Source organism: Camelus ferus, chromosome 2 (assembly GCF_009834535.1).
Source record: "Camelus ferus isolate YT-003-E chromosome 2, BCGSAC_Cfer_1.0, whole genome shotgun sequence".
NCBI classification, from domain to species: Eukaryota; Metazoa; Chordata; class Mammalia; order Artiodactyla; family Camelidae; genus Camelus; species Camelus ferus.
Window position 1 is genome coordinate 39683337 of NC_045697.1, and position 16143 is coordinate 39699479.

Genomic DNA, 16143 nt, shown 5'->3' on the forward strand with positions numbered 1-16143 from the left:
TGGCTCGGCTCTGTACGCCCACACCAGTCTCTCTGTATCCCTCTTAAGTACTGACACCCAGAACTGAACATTATTCTAGATACGATTTAAGCAGAAGGACAGTGGACCAAGGACTAGTCCTGACCTTGATCCGGAGTCAGTTCTACAAGTCTATGCCTGCGTGACTGTCAGTGAACTTTGAGTTCATCTGAGTCTTTCTGGGGCAGGATGCCTCGACCTCAGTCTGCAGACATTTGGAGCCAGATAACTCTGTTGTGGGGGGCTGGCCTCCACCCACTGGGTGCGAGCAGTGCACTCCAACCACCCCCGCCCCAGTGTGACAACTAAAAGTGCCTCCAGACATTGCCAGACGTCCCCTGGAGGCATACCTGCCCTCAGATGAGAACCAGGTCTTGTGGCCTCACCTCGCTTCTGATTTATACCAACCCCAGCTTCCTTTTCCAAGGGCTGCTTAGTGTCCATGTGTCTTTTTCTCATCTAATTATAGGACCTTGAGTTTTTCGGGTTGGTTAACTTTTTATACTTCTATTCCAGCCTTACGACATAGACTAAATCTAGATTTTGTATTCCAACACACCAGATATCCCTACCCACTGTATTATCTGCACGTTTTGTGAATATCCCTCTGGCGCCTTATCCAAGTGACTGGTGAATGTTGGTGAATGTCGGTCAGGTAAAGAGCCTGCCAGAGCCCTCCCTCCGCGTCCACAGCAGCAGTGCAGCAGCCCCCTGCGTAAGCCTTCACAGCCAGCTCTCCTGCCACAGATCAACACACCTCATTCTTTATTGAAATCCAGATATTTTGCTATTCCTATGACAAAAGGAAGAATGGTTAGTTTTTGTGATTTGTTTTCAAGGAGCCAGTGCTAGTCACTGTTGACTGATTGTTTCTAATTACTCCTATGTTATCTATATATTGATTCCGTCTAGAATCTACTCAGTATCCACAGCAACCTGATGGTCTTATAATCTGAAGATCTGCTGTGCTGTTTCTTTTTCCTGTGATTTTCACAGCTTACTGAGAACAGTTTTGCTTAGCTTCATTGTAAAAAAAACACTGAGTTATCAATATCTACAAGACACGATCTCACATTTTTAAGTTCTGTCAGGAGCTCGGGGTATAATTGATGAGGCTGAGACCTCTGGCTTCATTTCTTAACTGTCTCGGGCTTTAATATGCTCTTAATAGTAATTTGGATTTCTCTTTTAAAACTGAATTACTTGACTAACAAGACATTTATTGAGCACCAAATGTAGGCAGACATGGGCTGATCTGTGGGGGCAGCAGTGAACAGAGAGGCCCAATCTCTCCCTCCATGGAGTTCACAGCAGGTGATTCCACCTGCTCTTCCTCCTTGCGGGGGAGGGAAGGGAGGGGATTGGGGCAAGGCTGAGCGGCTGAGCTGAGCTGCCTGTGCCCCAGGGGTACCTGATCAGGTACTTGACATGCGTTATCTCACTTCTTATAAAAACTGCATGGATGGGACTTGCTACTTCCTCTGACACAAAAGAGAAACTTTAAACTATTAACTGAAAAGCCACTTTTACTCTGTAAATTTTAAAGGGAGTTTAATTTTTAAAAAATTAATAATGAAGCATTTGCTTCCATAGACCAAGCAAGGAGATTGAAGATCTGCCCTCGGCCTTGACAGCTGTTAATTGTGCTGTATATGAAATTTTTTTATAATTTTTTTCCCTGTTGAGTAGCTGTGTTCAGTGTTTGTCTTATTTACTGTGAACATACAGATATTCAGTAACATATACATCATGTGCACATGTGTTGCTAAACATAGATTTAAAGAAGAAACTATATGGTGTCTGGGTAATTAAATGACCGTTAAGTGATTCTCGTAATGCAAGAGGGCCAGAAAAAGTAACCAGATTTTTATTGTGGTTGCTCTGTATCTCCAGGAAGAAGAGGAGGGTTCGGAGGATGATAACACAAAGCCAGACTTCACAGTCACCCTGAAAACCGAATTCAGTGCCCGTTGCTTTCTGGACCAATTTGAAGATGATGCTGACGGATTTATTTCCCCAATGGATGAGAAAATACCATCAAAATGCAGCCAGGACACCGGGCTTTCAAATCTCCATGCTGCTTCAATGTATGTTATTTGGGGGGTAGTATTGGAATGTTTTGGTGAAAATAACTTTCTAAAATATTATTTTAGCCTTTGTACTTAACTAAATTGGCTGACAAAACATGAGTGACTTACCTGGGGTGCATCCATGCAGATAAAACAGTGTGTGTTTGTTTTTAAACTTCTGGCTCAGTGTTTTTATAAGCTTCATCCCCTGTTATTTGAGGGAGCATCTGAGATCTTGCGTAAACAGTCAGAAGGTCTCTGTGATGGCATTGTGTGGTTCTGGTCTCCACAGCTCACCATTTAACACACACTGAGCACAGATAGGTGTCATCTCTTTCCTTCAAAGCAAAATTCGACAAAGCGCCATGGGATTTCACAAGCCCAAAGAACTCATTAGTAACAGGAGCCTTGCAGGAGCCCCGGAAACCGTGTCTATTGTCAGCATGCTCTGGCTTCCAGCGGGTAGGAAACATCCCTTCCTGCTGACCCTGAACTCCCTGACAGTTCCTGTATTCATGTGCTTTCCGCTTTCTCCACAACCCTGTCAAGCTGCACATTCATAACATTTATAACAATTCAGATTTAACTCAGTTTGCTTGAAATTCCTCTGCCCCCCTTAGACCAGAACTCTTGGAACACCTTCAGGAAATGAGAGAAGAAAAGAAAAGGATTCGAAAGAAACTTCGTGACTTTGAAGACAATTTTTTCAGACAAAATGGAAGGTAAGTGCGTGTGTTTTCCTCCCCCACCCCATCTGTCTCTTTTCTCTGTCAGATCTGTGCATTGCCTCCCATGTGGAAACTGCCCCGCCTCCTTCCTGTAACCTTGGGTCTGTGCCCAGGACCCCTTCGAGGTTTCCTGTGAGATGGTGAGGTTTGTGTGGTCCTTCAAGAAGAAATGCTCCTTGGAGCGTATCCAAGACTGATGCAGAGTCAGCTAATGTTTGTAAAACTAATCTGTCACATCAAATTCTAATCTAAAATGAGCAGCTTAAAGCTAAGTTTCTAGCTGACAGCACTGGTTTTGATTTTTGGTTTTGTTTTTTCATCTTAATAAACTTTAAGGAGAAATAAGGAAAGTGGCACTCTAAATCTTACTGGTTTTTAAGCTCATTTTAAAAGCGAAGATGATAGTTGTCAAGTCGAATGCACAATACACAAAAGCAGCGAGCGCTTGTGACTGACAGGGTACCCTTCACTAATGCGTCTTAAGGCGTGATGTAATCATCATCGTGTAGCATTATGCTGAGGAAGAGCCTTCCGTGTTTACAAGTGACTGCACACAGGGTGTCTTAAATCACAGCATGAGACAAGCATAGAACGAGATAGATTTCTATCTCTTATGTTGGATTAAGTTTTATCATTACGAAGTGATTTTATTTTAATCCAAATTATTTAAACAACATAAGTACAGTTTCTCTGAGTCCTCTTTCATACTTCTCCAAAGTATTGGGGAATAAAAGTATCGTAACAATTAACTTTGGCCTTTAAAATGTGCTGTATTCCAGTTTATTTCAGTGACTGTATACATTTATTTTTAGGATCTCTGATTTGGATCTGTCCTATTATGATTTTCTCAAGATTTATTAATTTTTATATTTAAGTATTTGCTTTTCTTTCTCTGTGAATTGTAGGATGTTTAGAAAATATGATAAACGGTTAAAGAAAATAATATCCCAAATAACACTAATCATAATACTCAAAGACAAACCAGGATTAATGTTTTGATGTGTTTCATTGTGGTCTTCTTCCCAAGCATATTTTTGCTTTATCTGTTCATTTTCCCCATATGTTTATATTCACATTATGCGCAGATATCCTATAATTCTATAACCTTCACAAGTTTTAAGAAAATACAATTGATGGAAATCAGTAATCACCATACAAGTTAAGGACTGTGAGGGACTTCAACTATCACAGAATCCAGGTCCATCACTTCGCATCTGAGGCGAGTGAAGCCCCTCACGGGACCCGGCCGGGGCTGGGGTCAGATGCCCTCTTCTCCTTGCTGCCCTCTGCTAGGAGCCATCCAGGATCCTTTCCTTGAACAGGCAGAGCAGGGATAAAATCAGTTCGTTGCACACAGTTAAATAAGCCCCAAGCTATCCCCTTTCCCATGTTTGCTTATTAATAAGAAGAAAAGGAAGCCTGGTGTTTGCATGTTTGATGTGTGCATTTCTAAGCAAAATGTGAAGCAGGACCACACTGCATGATGGGGGAGAATGTGAGTAACGGCACCGCTTCATCCAGCTCTCCTGAGGGTAGTGTTGTATCTCAGATCTCAAGTACTTAGCACAGTGCTTGCCCTATAATCAGCTCTCAATTAATACTTGTGCATATGAAAAGTATGCATATAAAATTACTCAGTTAACTGTACAGGCTCATTAGTATTCTGTGATCCAGTTGCTGAATTCTGAGACTAATTTTCGTAAGAAGTAGGAGTATTAACTCTGTTTTTGAAAAAAACCCTGTAAATTATGGTTATACCAGTTGCTAATTAGAAATTTAATGGTCCATCAGATGAAATATGTAAAAGTGAGTAAGCATTCAGGGTAAATAAAGACTTGCAGTGTATGGAGACCCTGAATGTGAATGCATACATAGCAGCAGCAGAGAGAGAAAGTGTCTGCATGTCTTAGTCCTTCACATCATTCTGCAAGATGCCAGGTTAACTCTAACAGCCCAGTTGCATGGTGCCTTCTGGGGAACGCTGTCTTTCACCGCTTACCCTAAAGCCAGCTCCAGTCTTGATAGCAAGTGACACCTGGCAACGCTGATTCTACAGGGTGATAAACTGCAAATTTCCACATGATGATAATTCACCTGATGAACAGTATCCTCTAGGAGAGACAGCAAATGATCATCCGCCCCTTTTCCCTTTGTTTCCATTAGAAACGTGCAGAAGGAAGACCGCACTCCTATGGCTGAAGAATACAATGAGTATAAGCACATTAAGGCAAAACTAAGGCTCTTGGAGGTGCTCATCAGCAAGAGAGACACTGACTCCAAGTCCATGTGAGGAGGCAGCCCCATCTGAGCAGAGGGGGCTGGGGTGCAGGGGGGCAGAGGCCTTCCCCCCCACCCCGCCTCCCTTGGCGAATAGCAGCTCCGCAGAAACTGAAGTCAGCCTCAGAGCTGGACCTACAAGGCATGTAGCCCTGCTGCCTCAAGGCCACTGGGGTCAACTCCAGTTTCCATTGGCTGCCTCAGAAGCCACCTAGATGGAAGGAGGCAGCCCGCCTCACGCAGGGCTTCTGTAAGGGAAAGTCACAGTCGCCACGCACCCCGGTGCACACAGACACACGCAGACGCTGACACTGCAGCGATGAATCACTACATTGAGACACACTTATCTGCAGAGAATGTCCCCTGCCCTTCCCTGGATAACTGAGAAACAGACCATTCTCTGTCTAACTGTGACAAAGACCAGCTCAGGACTTGACTCCGAAGAGCGAGCTGGCTAGGCACCTCTGTGTCCTCTTCGGACCCAGCAAAGTGGGAAGATGCACTGGAGCCCTGTTTGCTGCCTTGGCCATTATCGCGACCTTTCCCCAGAGCTGCGCCTCTCCCTGCTCAGCTCTCGGGTAGACGGGAGCCACGTCTGCCCCCTGCGGCAGGGCGGTCCTCTGTCTGACCTTGTTTCTTCACGACGTCCTCAGCAACAGAGACCTGTGTTCCCTGACTGGGTGGGGCTGGACCACCTGCAGAGGACGGGGGGTGGGGGGATATAGCAGTAGCTATGTCCATGCAGATTGTTCAGTTAGGCAGGAGTGAAGAGCTGGGGAATTCTCTCCCAAACGCTGACTGCACTTGTCAGCCTCAAATCTTAACATCAAATGCTAAGCAAGGCCATCATGCCATGGAAGCCTGTTTGGGTTTTGGTTTCGTTTTGGCTCTAGCCAAACAGAAGGGTCTTGCTTCATTCTTAGCTCAAGGGTAGAGGATCATGAGAGAGAAAGAGCTTGTATTCTCAGCCTCCTGAGTACTTAACCAGCGTTTAATTTTTTTCTTTTAAAGTAAACCTGCACTAAAAATCTTCTAACTGAGGGGTAAGTGTAGCCCTCAGAGCTCAGCCTAAGGCAGAATCTAAATCACACTATTTTCAAGATCACATGTAAAGAGAAAAAATAATGTTGTGTAGCCAGTTATGATTATACTTTCTTCAAGGACTGTGTCACAAAGCTGTCTACATTAGACATTTTGGAGGGACCAGGGAGTTGAAGACACCAAATCATTCATCTCTTCAGTGTGCTGACGCCATCTTTTGACTTGTTGTTACCTTCTGACCTTCTGTGTCTACACTGAGGAAAGTGGGTTCTGGCTCTGCCTGTCCAGCCCAGCCCCTTTGTGCTTTGTGAGGTTGAGCACAGGGTTCTGCACACCAGCCTCAGGCTGCCCAGAGAAAGTGTTTTGGTGGGCTCTGCCTTTGGCAGATAATGGTGCAGAATGAACAGGACGACAAAGGGGTACCATTTTGTTTTGTTTAATAATAATAATGAGAAAACTCTTTCTGACCAGTTACCAGTTTCCGAAGTGGGTTCTTGAGAAACCGTCCGGTCAGATTGGATTCATAGCAGCATTTTCCATAGTTGAAATGAGGTAGCAGCTGTCTATCAGATGAAAATCCTTTCCATCAGGAGTAGGGGGAAAAGAATACCTTTAAGTTTGCTCTTAAAGAAAATTATATAAAAGCATGAGCTATGTGTTGGAAGTGCCCTGGTTTAATCTACACATCTAAAGATGGTACGTAATCCTACTATATATATATATATATATAGTTTGGTATTCTTGGCTCTGCTGTTTACATTGCAGATTGCGATAATTTCAAGGAGTTATATTATAAATAAAATGATGCACTTTAGGACGTTTTCTATTTTTGAAATCGGAACATGAATCATTCACATGACCAAAAATTGTATTTTTTAAAACAAATACATGTCTAGTTTGTCCTTTCTGAGTAGTTATTCTCTTAAATAAGCTATAATATAAATCAAATCATTACCAGTTGACTTTCAAAGCACATTTGTTTGAGTATTGTTTTGAAAATACTGATATGCTACAGAACTTGAAAAGAGGAAAATCTATATAAATGAGAAGCTACTAAATGTTTTGAAATCTATTGTCTCTGCCAAAGGTAAATTAAGTAAAAGATTTATTCAGGAAACCCCCCCACTCAAATTTGTATGATTGAATAAAAGAAGACACCAAGTTATAGTAAAATAAATAGTGTATGGAATGTCGTGTTTTCTTTTGTAGTTTCTAATCATCAATATATTTCCTAGAATAAATGAAGAACAAATGAAGGGGAGGAGCCCTGTTTATGCTGGATTCTATCTGAAGACATGTTAGTCGGTGGGTTCCGGCTCCGCCAGAAATGCGGAGGCAAATTTATTTCCACAGCAACCATTTCTGCAGCCCTGAGTCTCAGAGCCCTAGAAGCAGTGTCTTAATTGGCTTCACACAGAACACTCAGGACTGCGGTTTGTCCTTTGCTCTCTTGGGGGGGGGGGGGGGAGAGTGTGTGTGTGTGTGTGTGTGTGTGTGTGTGTGTATTAGGACATGCCAACAAAATAAATGTCAAGGGTTATTTAATAACAATGATAAGTAAAAGTAAAGCGTAATAAACTTGAGTGTATGATTGTAAGAATCAGAGATAGCAGGGGCTTGTCACTTTCCCAGGCGTTTGCTTTTATTGTGTTTTTGTCTGGAGTAAACCTTGCAAGAGCTGTTTATATTAAGTACGGTAGCATTATTGTTTTATCTTTGAAGCACTGCATTTGGAGTTCACTTTTTAGACATGTATGTGCAAGGTTTAGGCCAAGGGCCTGCTGAGAAGTTTTTCAAGACAGCTGAAATTGTGTCTTGTGCTGGTAGGAGAAAGCTCACACAGTGTCAGTGATCTCCAGTTCAGGGGAAATTTCCATGAAAGACCAAATCATATTTCAAACTGGAGGACCAATTTTCTTTTAATTGCTACCTAATTCATTAGGAGCTAATAATTAGATTTCTTCCTTTTGGTTGCCAGTTGGAAGTCAAAAGATTATTATTCATTGCCAACGGAAGGATCAGCAGTGCCTCTGTTTGTAGTATCAGTGTGATTTTTGCTTTGTCTCATTCTGATGCAACAGTTGCATGGTGGTGGAAGAGCTGTTAACAGGATGCGCCTGTTCCCAGGTGTGGCATGTCTAGCCCAGGACAAATGCCTCAGGGCTGTGCTTGTGTCATAAGTATAGCACTGAGATGTCCTGAGGGATGGGCCTTCATGGATGTGGTTGAGCTTAGAATTCCTCATAAGGTGAATATTAAGGTTTATTATCAGAATCAAGGGGCAGCCATGGTACCAGGTAAGTTGGTTCTTTCTGGGGCTGCCTAGTTCTCAGTAAACAGAATTGGGTCGTGTATCCAGAACTGATCACAGATCTGCAAGGAAAATCAAAATTTAGTTTATTAGTTTTTTAAGAGATTCTTAATCTGATCACAAAGATGCAATTTTTCTTAAAGGTATATCATTTTCTACCATTGGTACATTTATAGTTGAATGCCATAACTCTTTGCTTTGTGCAAATCTGGTTGTAGTCTAAATCAGTTTTGCTTTCAAGGTGGGGCTTCCTGACACACTGCTTCCTGAGGGGGTTTCTCCCTGGGTTAGGAGAGGCGGTTTCTGCGCCAAAACCCACACCTTTGTGATATTCTTCATAGTATCCGTTTGGTTAAACCAACAGGGAGGGTAAAACTGGACTAAAACGTTGAAGCAGTGTTTCCTTGGAAGCCCGTGGGTTTAGCAGAAGCCAGAATGTGCTCTCCTTTCATTAATCCCCTTGCTTTTTATTTTTTCCCCACACGACCTTCAAAATCTACTGTAAACGACATTTTGTCAAAAGATAGGCTAAGCGTATTTTCAGATCTGTGTGTACTGAAATTGTGTATGCTGACGTCTCAGCGTGGCCGCCCCCGCAGGCTCCAGAGCCGGGTGACGTGCGCGCACTGTGGCGCTGGCTACTTTCCCGGGTAGGGACTGCGTCCTCGTGGGTATTTGCGCTCTCCCACCACAGTCCTTCATAATAGGTGTGTGTAGACAGGCTGAGGCTTACAGGTCTACGCAGGTGTGCAGCCGCATGAAACCCGCACAGCTGCAAGTCCGTACTGCTATGAAACTGCACTTATGTCTCTAGGGGATCTCATTTTGCCTGGAATCCAGCCAGTTGTGGTCACATGCGCAGCTCGAGAAATCCGTGTGTCAGATCGAATTCTCAATCTGAAGGCATCCACACGATCATGACATCTCCAAGGGTGGATACAATTTTAGTAAAATAACATGGGCCCAGAGCAATGTTTACATGACACGGAAGCAGAACGTTATTTGAAATGACGGTTGTTCCTTTTATAAATGTAAACCGAATTTTAAAAAACTGTTATGTACATTTTTGTACATGACTGTATTTTGTATAAACTTCAATAAAATATTTTTAACTGTGAACGTTCTGAAATTTTTGACAGCCTCCAGAATGTGTGATGGAACCACCCTGTGGCCTCTGACCCTTCCCTTCGGTAAGGAATCACGCTGCTCCCCGAGCTCCTCAGAAGCCTCATGAGGATTAAGATTTGTTGTTCTGTCTCCAGGGAGGGCACCCGAAGGTGAAACTAACTGGGCGCAAGCTGGATGTGCCTGTGATGCTGGGTTGAAGAACAGGCTGGTGCTCTGTGCTCAGCTGCCTTTGAAACAATTCATGGAAGAGGCTGGAGGGATGCAGAAAGAAAAACATTAAGAAAAACAATTGTTTAAGTACATTTCCAAAGTCTAGGAGGCCATCATAGGTAAACACGCGAACCATTCTCTACTTTGAAGCTAATGAAGCCACCAGAAAACTGTGATGGCGCATTTCAGTTGTGTGAGGTGAGTGCCTCGCCCCTGGGGGGAGGTCAGGTCTGCAGGTGTTCTCTAAGTGACTCAAATAGACATTCAAAATATAGTAAACATGAAATTTTTTTAAAAAATGAAGGATTGGAGTAAAGATCCTTGTCCCAGTCCTGACACCAGGATTCAACCCGAGATATGGCTGACTCGGGAGCACGAAGGTACAGCACTGCTAACAGCACAATTGCATGCTTTCTGCCAAAACTGAAGCTCTCCCTGAATAGTTTGATTTTTGAAATACTGGGTCCAAAGTAATAGGCAGTAGGTATTGATCCTCCGTTTTCTTAAATCCTATTTCGTTGTTGCCCCTACGGGCGACTAGGGGGACTAGACAGTGATGCGGGACCAGACAGTGATGCTGGCCCTAGTACACCGGCTTCTATAGCCTGGTGCAAAGACCGAGGGTCCTCCAAGCCCCAAGCCCCACCCTTGCCCCCTGGGAAGTGGACAGCCTGAAGGGGAATTTCAGACAGACTGCAGGAGGTTGAGGGAGAGGTCCTTTTCAATCTTTTTTTTTAAACTCCATCTTTTTTTTTTTAATTTTTTAAAGTATTTATTTATTATTGTATTATTGTTTTTTTATTTTGGGGGGGTTAATTAGGCTTATTTATCTTTAGAGGAGGTACTGGGGATTGAACCCAGGGCCTTGTGCATGCTAAGCATGCGCTCTACCACTTGAGCTATACCCTCCCCACTTTAATCTTTCGATGGTCTCCTTACTACCTCCTCTAGAAGTGGATTCTGAATCTTGTAAGACAAAATGTATCAGAGTTCTCCCTGAGCTGGGTCAGCTTATCAAGGCTATAAATACACCGTTGAATTTCATATTCAGTAAAAGCCAAAAGTCAAAATTCCCAAGTGCATTTTTAGAATGCTGGTTGGCAGGCCAACAAATGGGATTTGGCAGGAACTGGCTTGTTGACAGCTTCTTAGTTTTCTTCTCCATCAACAAGGCTTATACCAGAGAAGGGCTCTGAGTTGTGCAGCATCTGCCCCAGGGAATGCACCCCAATGCAAAATGGACTAAGAACCTCCATGTCTCAGCTGGTTCTCTGTGTGTATGAATTCTGTTACTGTGACTTTTTTTTTTAATGAGGTATGGTGAGTTTACAATGTTGTGTCAATTTCTGGTGTACAGCACAATGCTTCAGTCATACATGAATATACATATATTTGTTTTCATATTCTTTTTCACCATAAGCTACTGTAAGATATTGTATACAGTTCCCTGTGCTATGCAGTATAAACTTGTTATCTATTTTATATGTGCTAGTCAGCATCTACAAATCTCGAACTCTCAGTTTTTCCCTTCCCATTCCCTTCCCCGCTGGTAACCACAAGCCTGTTTTCCATGTCTGTTACTGTGACTTGAAACTCACAGTCTTTTACATGTGAGTTTCTTTCAAAAGCAATTCAAAGATGCTAAGAAATCCTGTCATGCTTTTGGTTCTACGGCTTTCAGTGCTTCCTGGTAAGATATTTTGTGTTTTGTCTGTAACTTTCTGTTAATTTTGAAGAACTTAAAATGACAGGACAAGATTAGACAAAGAGGAGGGAAGGCAGGGAGGGAGACAGTGAAGAATCTGTTTCTCTCTGATATCAGAGAGCAGGGTTTCTTGAGCTGGAATACTGGCTAGGGGTCGAATAGTACAGTTGTCCCATGGGTGCCTAACAACCTGTGTTTCTGATAAGCTTCCAGGGGCTTTGATGCTGCTGATCCCAAGTCCCTCGTTTAAGTAGAGGGTGCAGACTGCATCCTGGGTGTTTGTGGAAATAAGCAGCTTCAGTCAATTCAAAATCCAAAATTGACAGCGATCGGCACACTTGCCAACACCAGTGGAGGCCAAATGCTGCTTGATGCTTAAGATCCAGACTATAGACAGATGGCTTAGCTCTGTGACCAGACACACTCCTTACCCTCCCTGTCTCCGTTTCTCCATCTGAAAAATGGGAATAATTGTCGTAGCTGCCTCACCAAGGTTAGTATGGAACTTACCTGGATGAACATAAAGGGATCACACTCTAAATCTTCAGTCAATAATGGTGGTGGGCTATTATCATCAGCATTGAGACAAAGATACGCTCTTACGTGGAAATCCAACAAGACATTTTGTATTGCTACAGAAAAGGAATTGTATTTCCCTCACCACAACTCCCCTCACCCTGTGATCCCTTGTTTGTATAAGTCAGAAACAGCGGGCATCTCCAGCCCTTTACAAATCAGTACTAACTGGTAAGCATGATTTTATGGAAACACCTGACCCATTCTCTTGGTCTGAAAAGTAAAATTCTGACTATTCTCAAAGCAATTTGCATCAAAACCTGTGTGCAGCTTTCTCCAAAAGATCTTTGCTGGCTAAATTCCCTCCCTCACAGAGCAGGAAAGACTCCTCTTAAGTCTACTCCCTGAAACATTTTGGGAGGTCCATATCTGCTCAGACACGTAAGAAGAATTAACTGAGATGGCAGCTGAAACCAACATGGGAATGCCAAGTTCTGTGGAGGGAAGGAACAGAATAACCTTTGAACTGATTTCTAGGTCGTTTGGTGTCTTGAAATCTCTGTCTCAGGGTGTATTTTTAAACCCCTAAAAACTAGGCGTACCCTAGGGAGGAGACTTGCTGATTTTGGAAGCTCCTAATTAGTGTGCTACATTTCATCAAGCCTGTGGGCAAGGCAGAGACTGGGTGGGGTCTGGGGTCCTCCCCCAGGCCCTCATCAGCCCCAGAGGGGCAAAGTGGACGTGCCACTGCTCAGCCGGCAACAGGGCAAGTTTTGGGTTCAGATGATCTGACGCTAGCATGAGTGAGGTGCTGCCCCCCATCACCTCGGCAACAGAAACTCCAGGTCTCATCTCCATACAATCTGCCAGTGACTTGAACTTGAGAGTCCTTGAGTCTACTACACAAACATCCGAGCTCCTGGGAGCGCCCAGGCAGGAAAGGTCAGGAGACCCATTTTTAACAAGAAGCCTCTGGCAGTGGCAGGCTGGTCCTGCTGGGACCACAAGCCAGTACCTAGTTGGCACTTGCTGTTGACCTTGGCCCTCAAGAGCTCCAGCTTCTTATGACACCGTGGGGAATGGGGTGTCATTTCTGAATCTGCTCTTTGGCTTTCTTTTTCTCCTAATCCTAACGAAACAGTGACTGGGAAAGACTTCTGGTTTAACATTTTCCTTCATCTGAGGAGTGTGTGTGTGTTCTTATTTAATTCCTCAGGAAGTTCAACACCAATGGGAGCTGAATCAATAATTACCAGAGATTGTATCCAACTCCCCTGGGATTAGGCCCCAGAAAATCTGCTTTCAAAAGATATGAAGACCATGTGATTGTGCCTCCTGCCAAGCATCCTGCCATTCTTGCAAGAAAAACAAAAAAGAAAAGCTGACATCTGAACTAATTTTCTCCATGCCACACACAGCTCAGGAGGACACATGCCATTAGTTTTAGAAGGAAATAAAGCACCAAAGCCTGGATTAGCTAATCTGTGGGAGAGGCCGCTATTAATACAGATGCAAAGAGTCTGCCCACAGTGCGGTGGGCCCCTCCTCCAGCACCTGTTCTGTTGCCTGTCCCAGTTTCTCACTACACAAGTGAAAGTTGTTTCAGATGGACGCCCAAACCCACACCTGATTCGGTGTGGGCGAGCAGCCCTGCCTGTGTTTGAGTCCATCTGGGTTAGCATCCCAAAGAAAAGAGCTGTAGTCAGAGACTGACATCTGCCACACTCTTCGCAGGGCTCTGCTCTCAGGTGAGCTAATCCCTCTTTTACCTGGGTTGGAAAGGCATGGTGGTAGTTTCTGTGTCACATCTGACTGGAGAATTCCCTCGATCTAATCCACAGGAGAATTTCTGAAGCCAAGAGGACCTACTCTCTTCCTTGTCACAAGCCCCTCCTCAGCTTTGTGAGATACTGTTCCTGCAGGTAAGTCTGCAGATGGAGCCTGCCAATGGCACCTATCAATGCTCCCCAAAAGTGTTCCTTAAAAATCAAGACATTCACAAACCAGAAGACTCATAACTGAAGCAACCTTGACTACTAACAAAGTAGTACAAAGGCAAGACAGGCACCATGTTCTTGGATATTCTAGAGACTTAACAAACCATGTTCTTGGTTTAAAATCTGCTTGCCTCCATTTCTAGGAGCCAAGGAAAACTGGAGACAACCAATATTTACATTTCTTTTTAAAAAGGAAATGATAAAATTCTGCAGATTAGCCTTGATTTTATTGACTTTCTCTTCCATGCTTGACCCTAACACAAAATATTCTGAGTTACACCTCAGATCTGTACTGGTTCCTGCTGTATGCCCTCCTTCATTCCACCTTTATCTCCATCATCCAATGAACTGTGATTTGGCTGTATTTTCCTTTTCCAGTTTTACAGAGATATGGTTGACATGTAACACTGTACATTTAAGATGTGCAACATGTTGGTTTGATCTACTAATATAATATAATGTAATGCGAGTCCCATCATAGCATCAGCTAACACCTCCGTCACATCACATAATTATCATTTCTTTTCTGTAGTTAGAACATTTAAGAACTACTCTCAGCAACATTTAAATTTGTAATATATTAACTGTAATTACCATGCTGTTCATTAGATCCATAGAATATATTCATCTTATAACTGGAAGTTTGTATCCTTTGACCCACATCTCCGCACTTCCACCACTCCCCAGCCCCTGGCAACTACCATTCTACTCTGTCGCTATGAGGTAGGCTTTTTAGATTCCATATAATAAGTGAAATCATATAGTATTTGTCTTTCACTGTCTGACTTAGTTCACTTAGCATGTTACTTTCAGAGTCCATCTATGTTGTCTCAAACAGCAGGATTTCCTTCTTATGACTAATATTCCATTGTGTCGCACATACATAACATACATACACACCACAATTTCTTTATCCATTCATCCATTGACAGACCCGTTGTTTCCATCTTGGCTATTGTAAATAATGCTGCAGTGAAGATGGGAGTGTATGTTCTCTTCAAGATCCTATTTTTATTTCCTTCAGATATATACCCAGAAGTAGGGTTGCTGAATCAGTTCTGTTTTTAATTTTTTGAGGAAACTTCATGTTTTCCATAGTGGCTGCATTAATTTACATTCCCATCAACAGCTCATGAGGGTTCTGCTTTCTCCACATCCTCACCAATACTTACCTCTTGTCTTTTTGATAATAACCTTTCTAACAGGTGTGAGATGATCATCTCCTTGTGGTTTTGATTTGCATTTCCCTGATGTTCAGTGATGTCAAGTACCTCTTCATGTACCTGTTGACTGTGTATCTTATTTGAAAAAGTATCTATTGAGTCCTCTGCCCATTTTAAATCAGATTGTTTAGTTATTTTTGTTATTGAGTTTTATGAGTTCTTTATGTATTTTGGATTTTAACTCCTTATCAGATATATGATTTGCAGATATTTTCTCCCATTCCATAGGTTGCATTTTTATCTGTTGATTGTTTCTTTTGCTGTGCAGAAGCTTTTTAGTTTGATGTTATCCCACTTAACCAGTTTTTGTTTTGTTGCTAGAGCTTTTGGTGTCATATCCAAAAAATCATTGCAAAGGCCAATGTCAAGAAGTCTTTTCCCTGTGTTTTCTTCTACGACTTTTAGTTTCAGGTCTTGTGTTCAAGTCTTTCATCTATCTTGAGTTAATTTTTTTGAGTAGTATAAGATAGGGGTCCAAATTTATTATTCTGCATTTGGTTATCCAGTTTTACCAACACCATTTATTAAAGAGATTATTCTTTCCCCAATGCGTATTCTTGGCTCCCTGTCAAATATTACTTACCCATATATCCAACTGTTTATTTCTAGGCGCTTGATTCCATTGCACTAGTCTATTTGTCTATTTCTATGTCAGCACCATACTATGTTAATTACTGTAGCTTTGTAGTATAGTATGAAACAGGAAGTATGATGCCTCCAATGTATTCATTTTCTCAGGATTGCTTTGACTATTTGGGATCTTTTGTGTTTCCATACAAATTTTAGGATTATTTTTTCTATTTCTGTGAAAAATGCCATTGGGATTCTGATAGGGATCACACTGAATCTACAGATGGCTTTGGTTGGTATGGACATTTTAACAATATTAACTTTTCCAATTCATGAACATAGGATGTCTT

General features: G+C 42.6%; 1 protein-coding gene and 1 long non-coding RNA gene across 2 annotated transcripts in view; one reads left to right on the forward strand and one right to left on the reverse strand.

Annotated features, from left to right (window-relative positions):
• Positions 1-7322, forward strand: part of FAM13A (family with sequence similarity 13 member A) — a 266497-nt gene extending 259175 nt beyond the window's left edge. Inside the window, 3 exon segments of the mRNA XM_032498189.1 lie at positions 1912-2105; positions 2708-2809; positions 4979-7322. Coding sequence (XP_032354080.1) covers positions 1912-2105; positions 2708-2809; positions 4979-5105 — 423 coding nt within the window. The 3' untranslated portion in view covers positions 5106-7322.
• A 1595-nt stretch (positions 7323-8917) lies between these two features.
• LOC116669250 lies at positions 8918-14519 on the reverse strand. Its single transcript, XR_004326580.1, has 3 exons — positions 13958-14519; positions 13873-13879; positions 8918-8931 (listed from the first exon to the last, which is right to left on the reverse strand). It is a non-coding gene; the product is annotated as an uncharacterized LOC116669250 (long non-coding RNA).
• Between the last annotated feature and the right edge of the window lie 1624 nt (positions 14520-16143).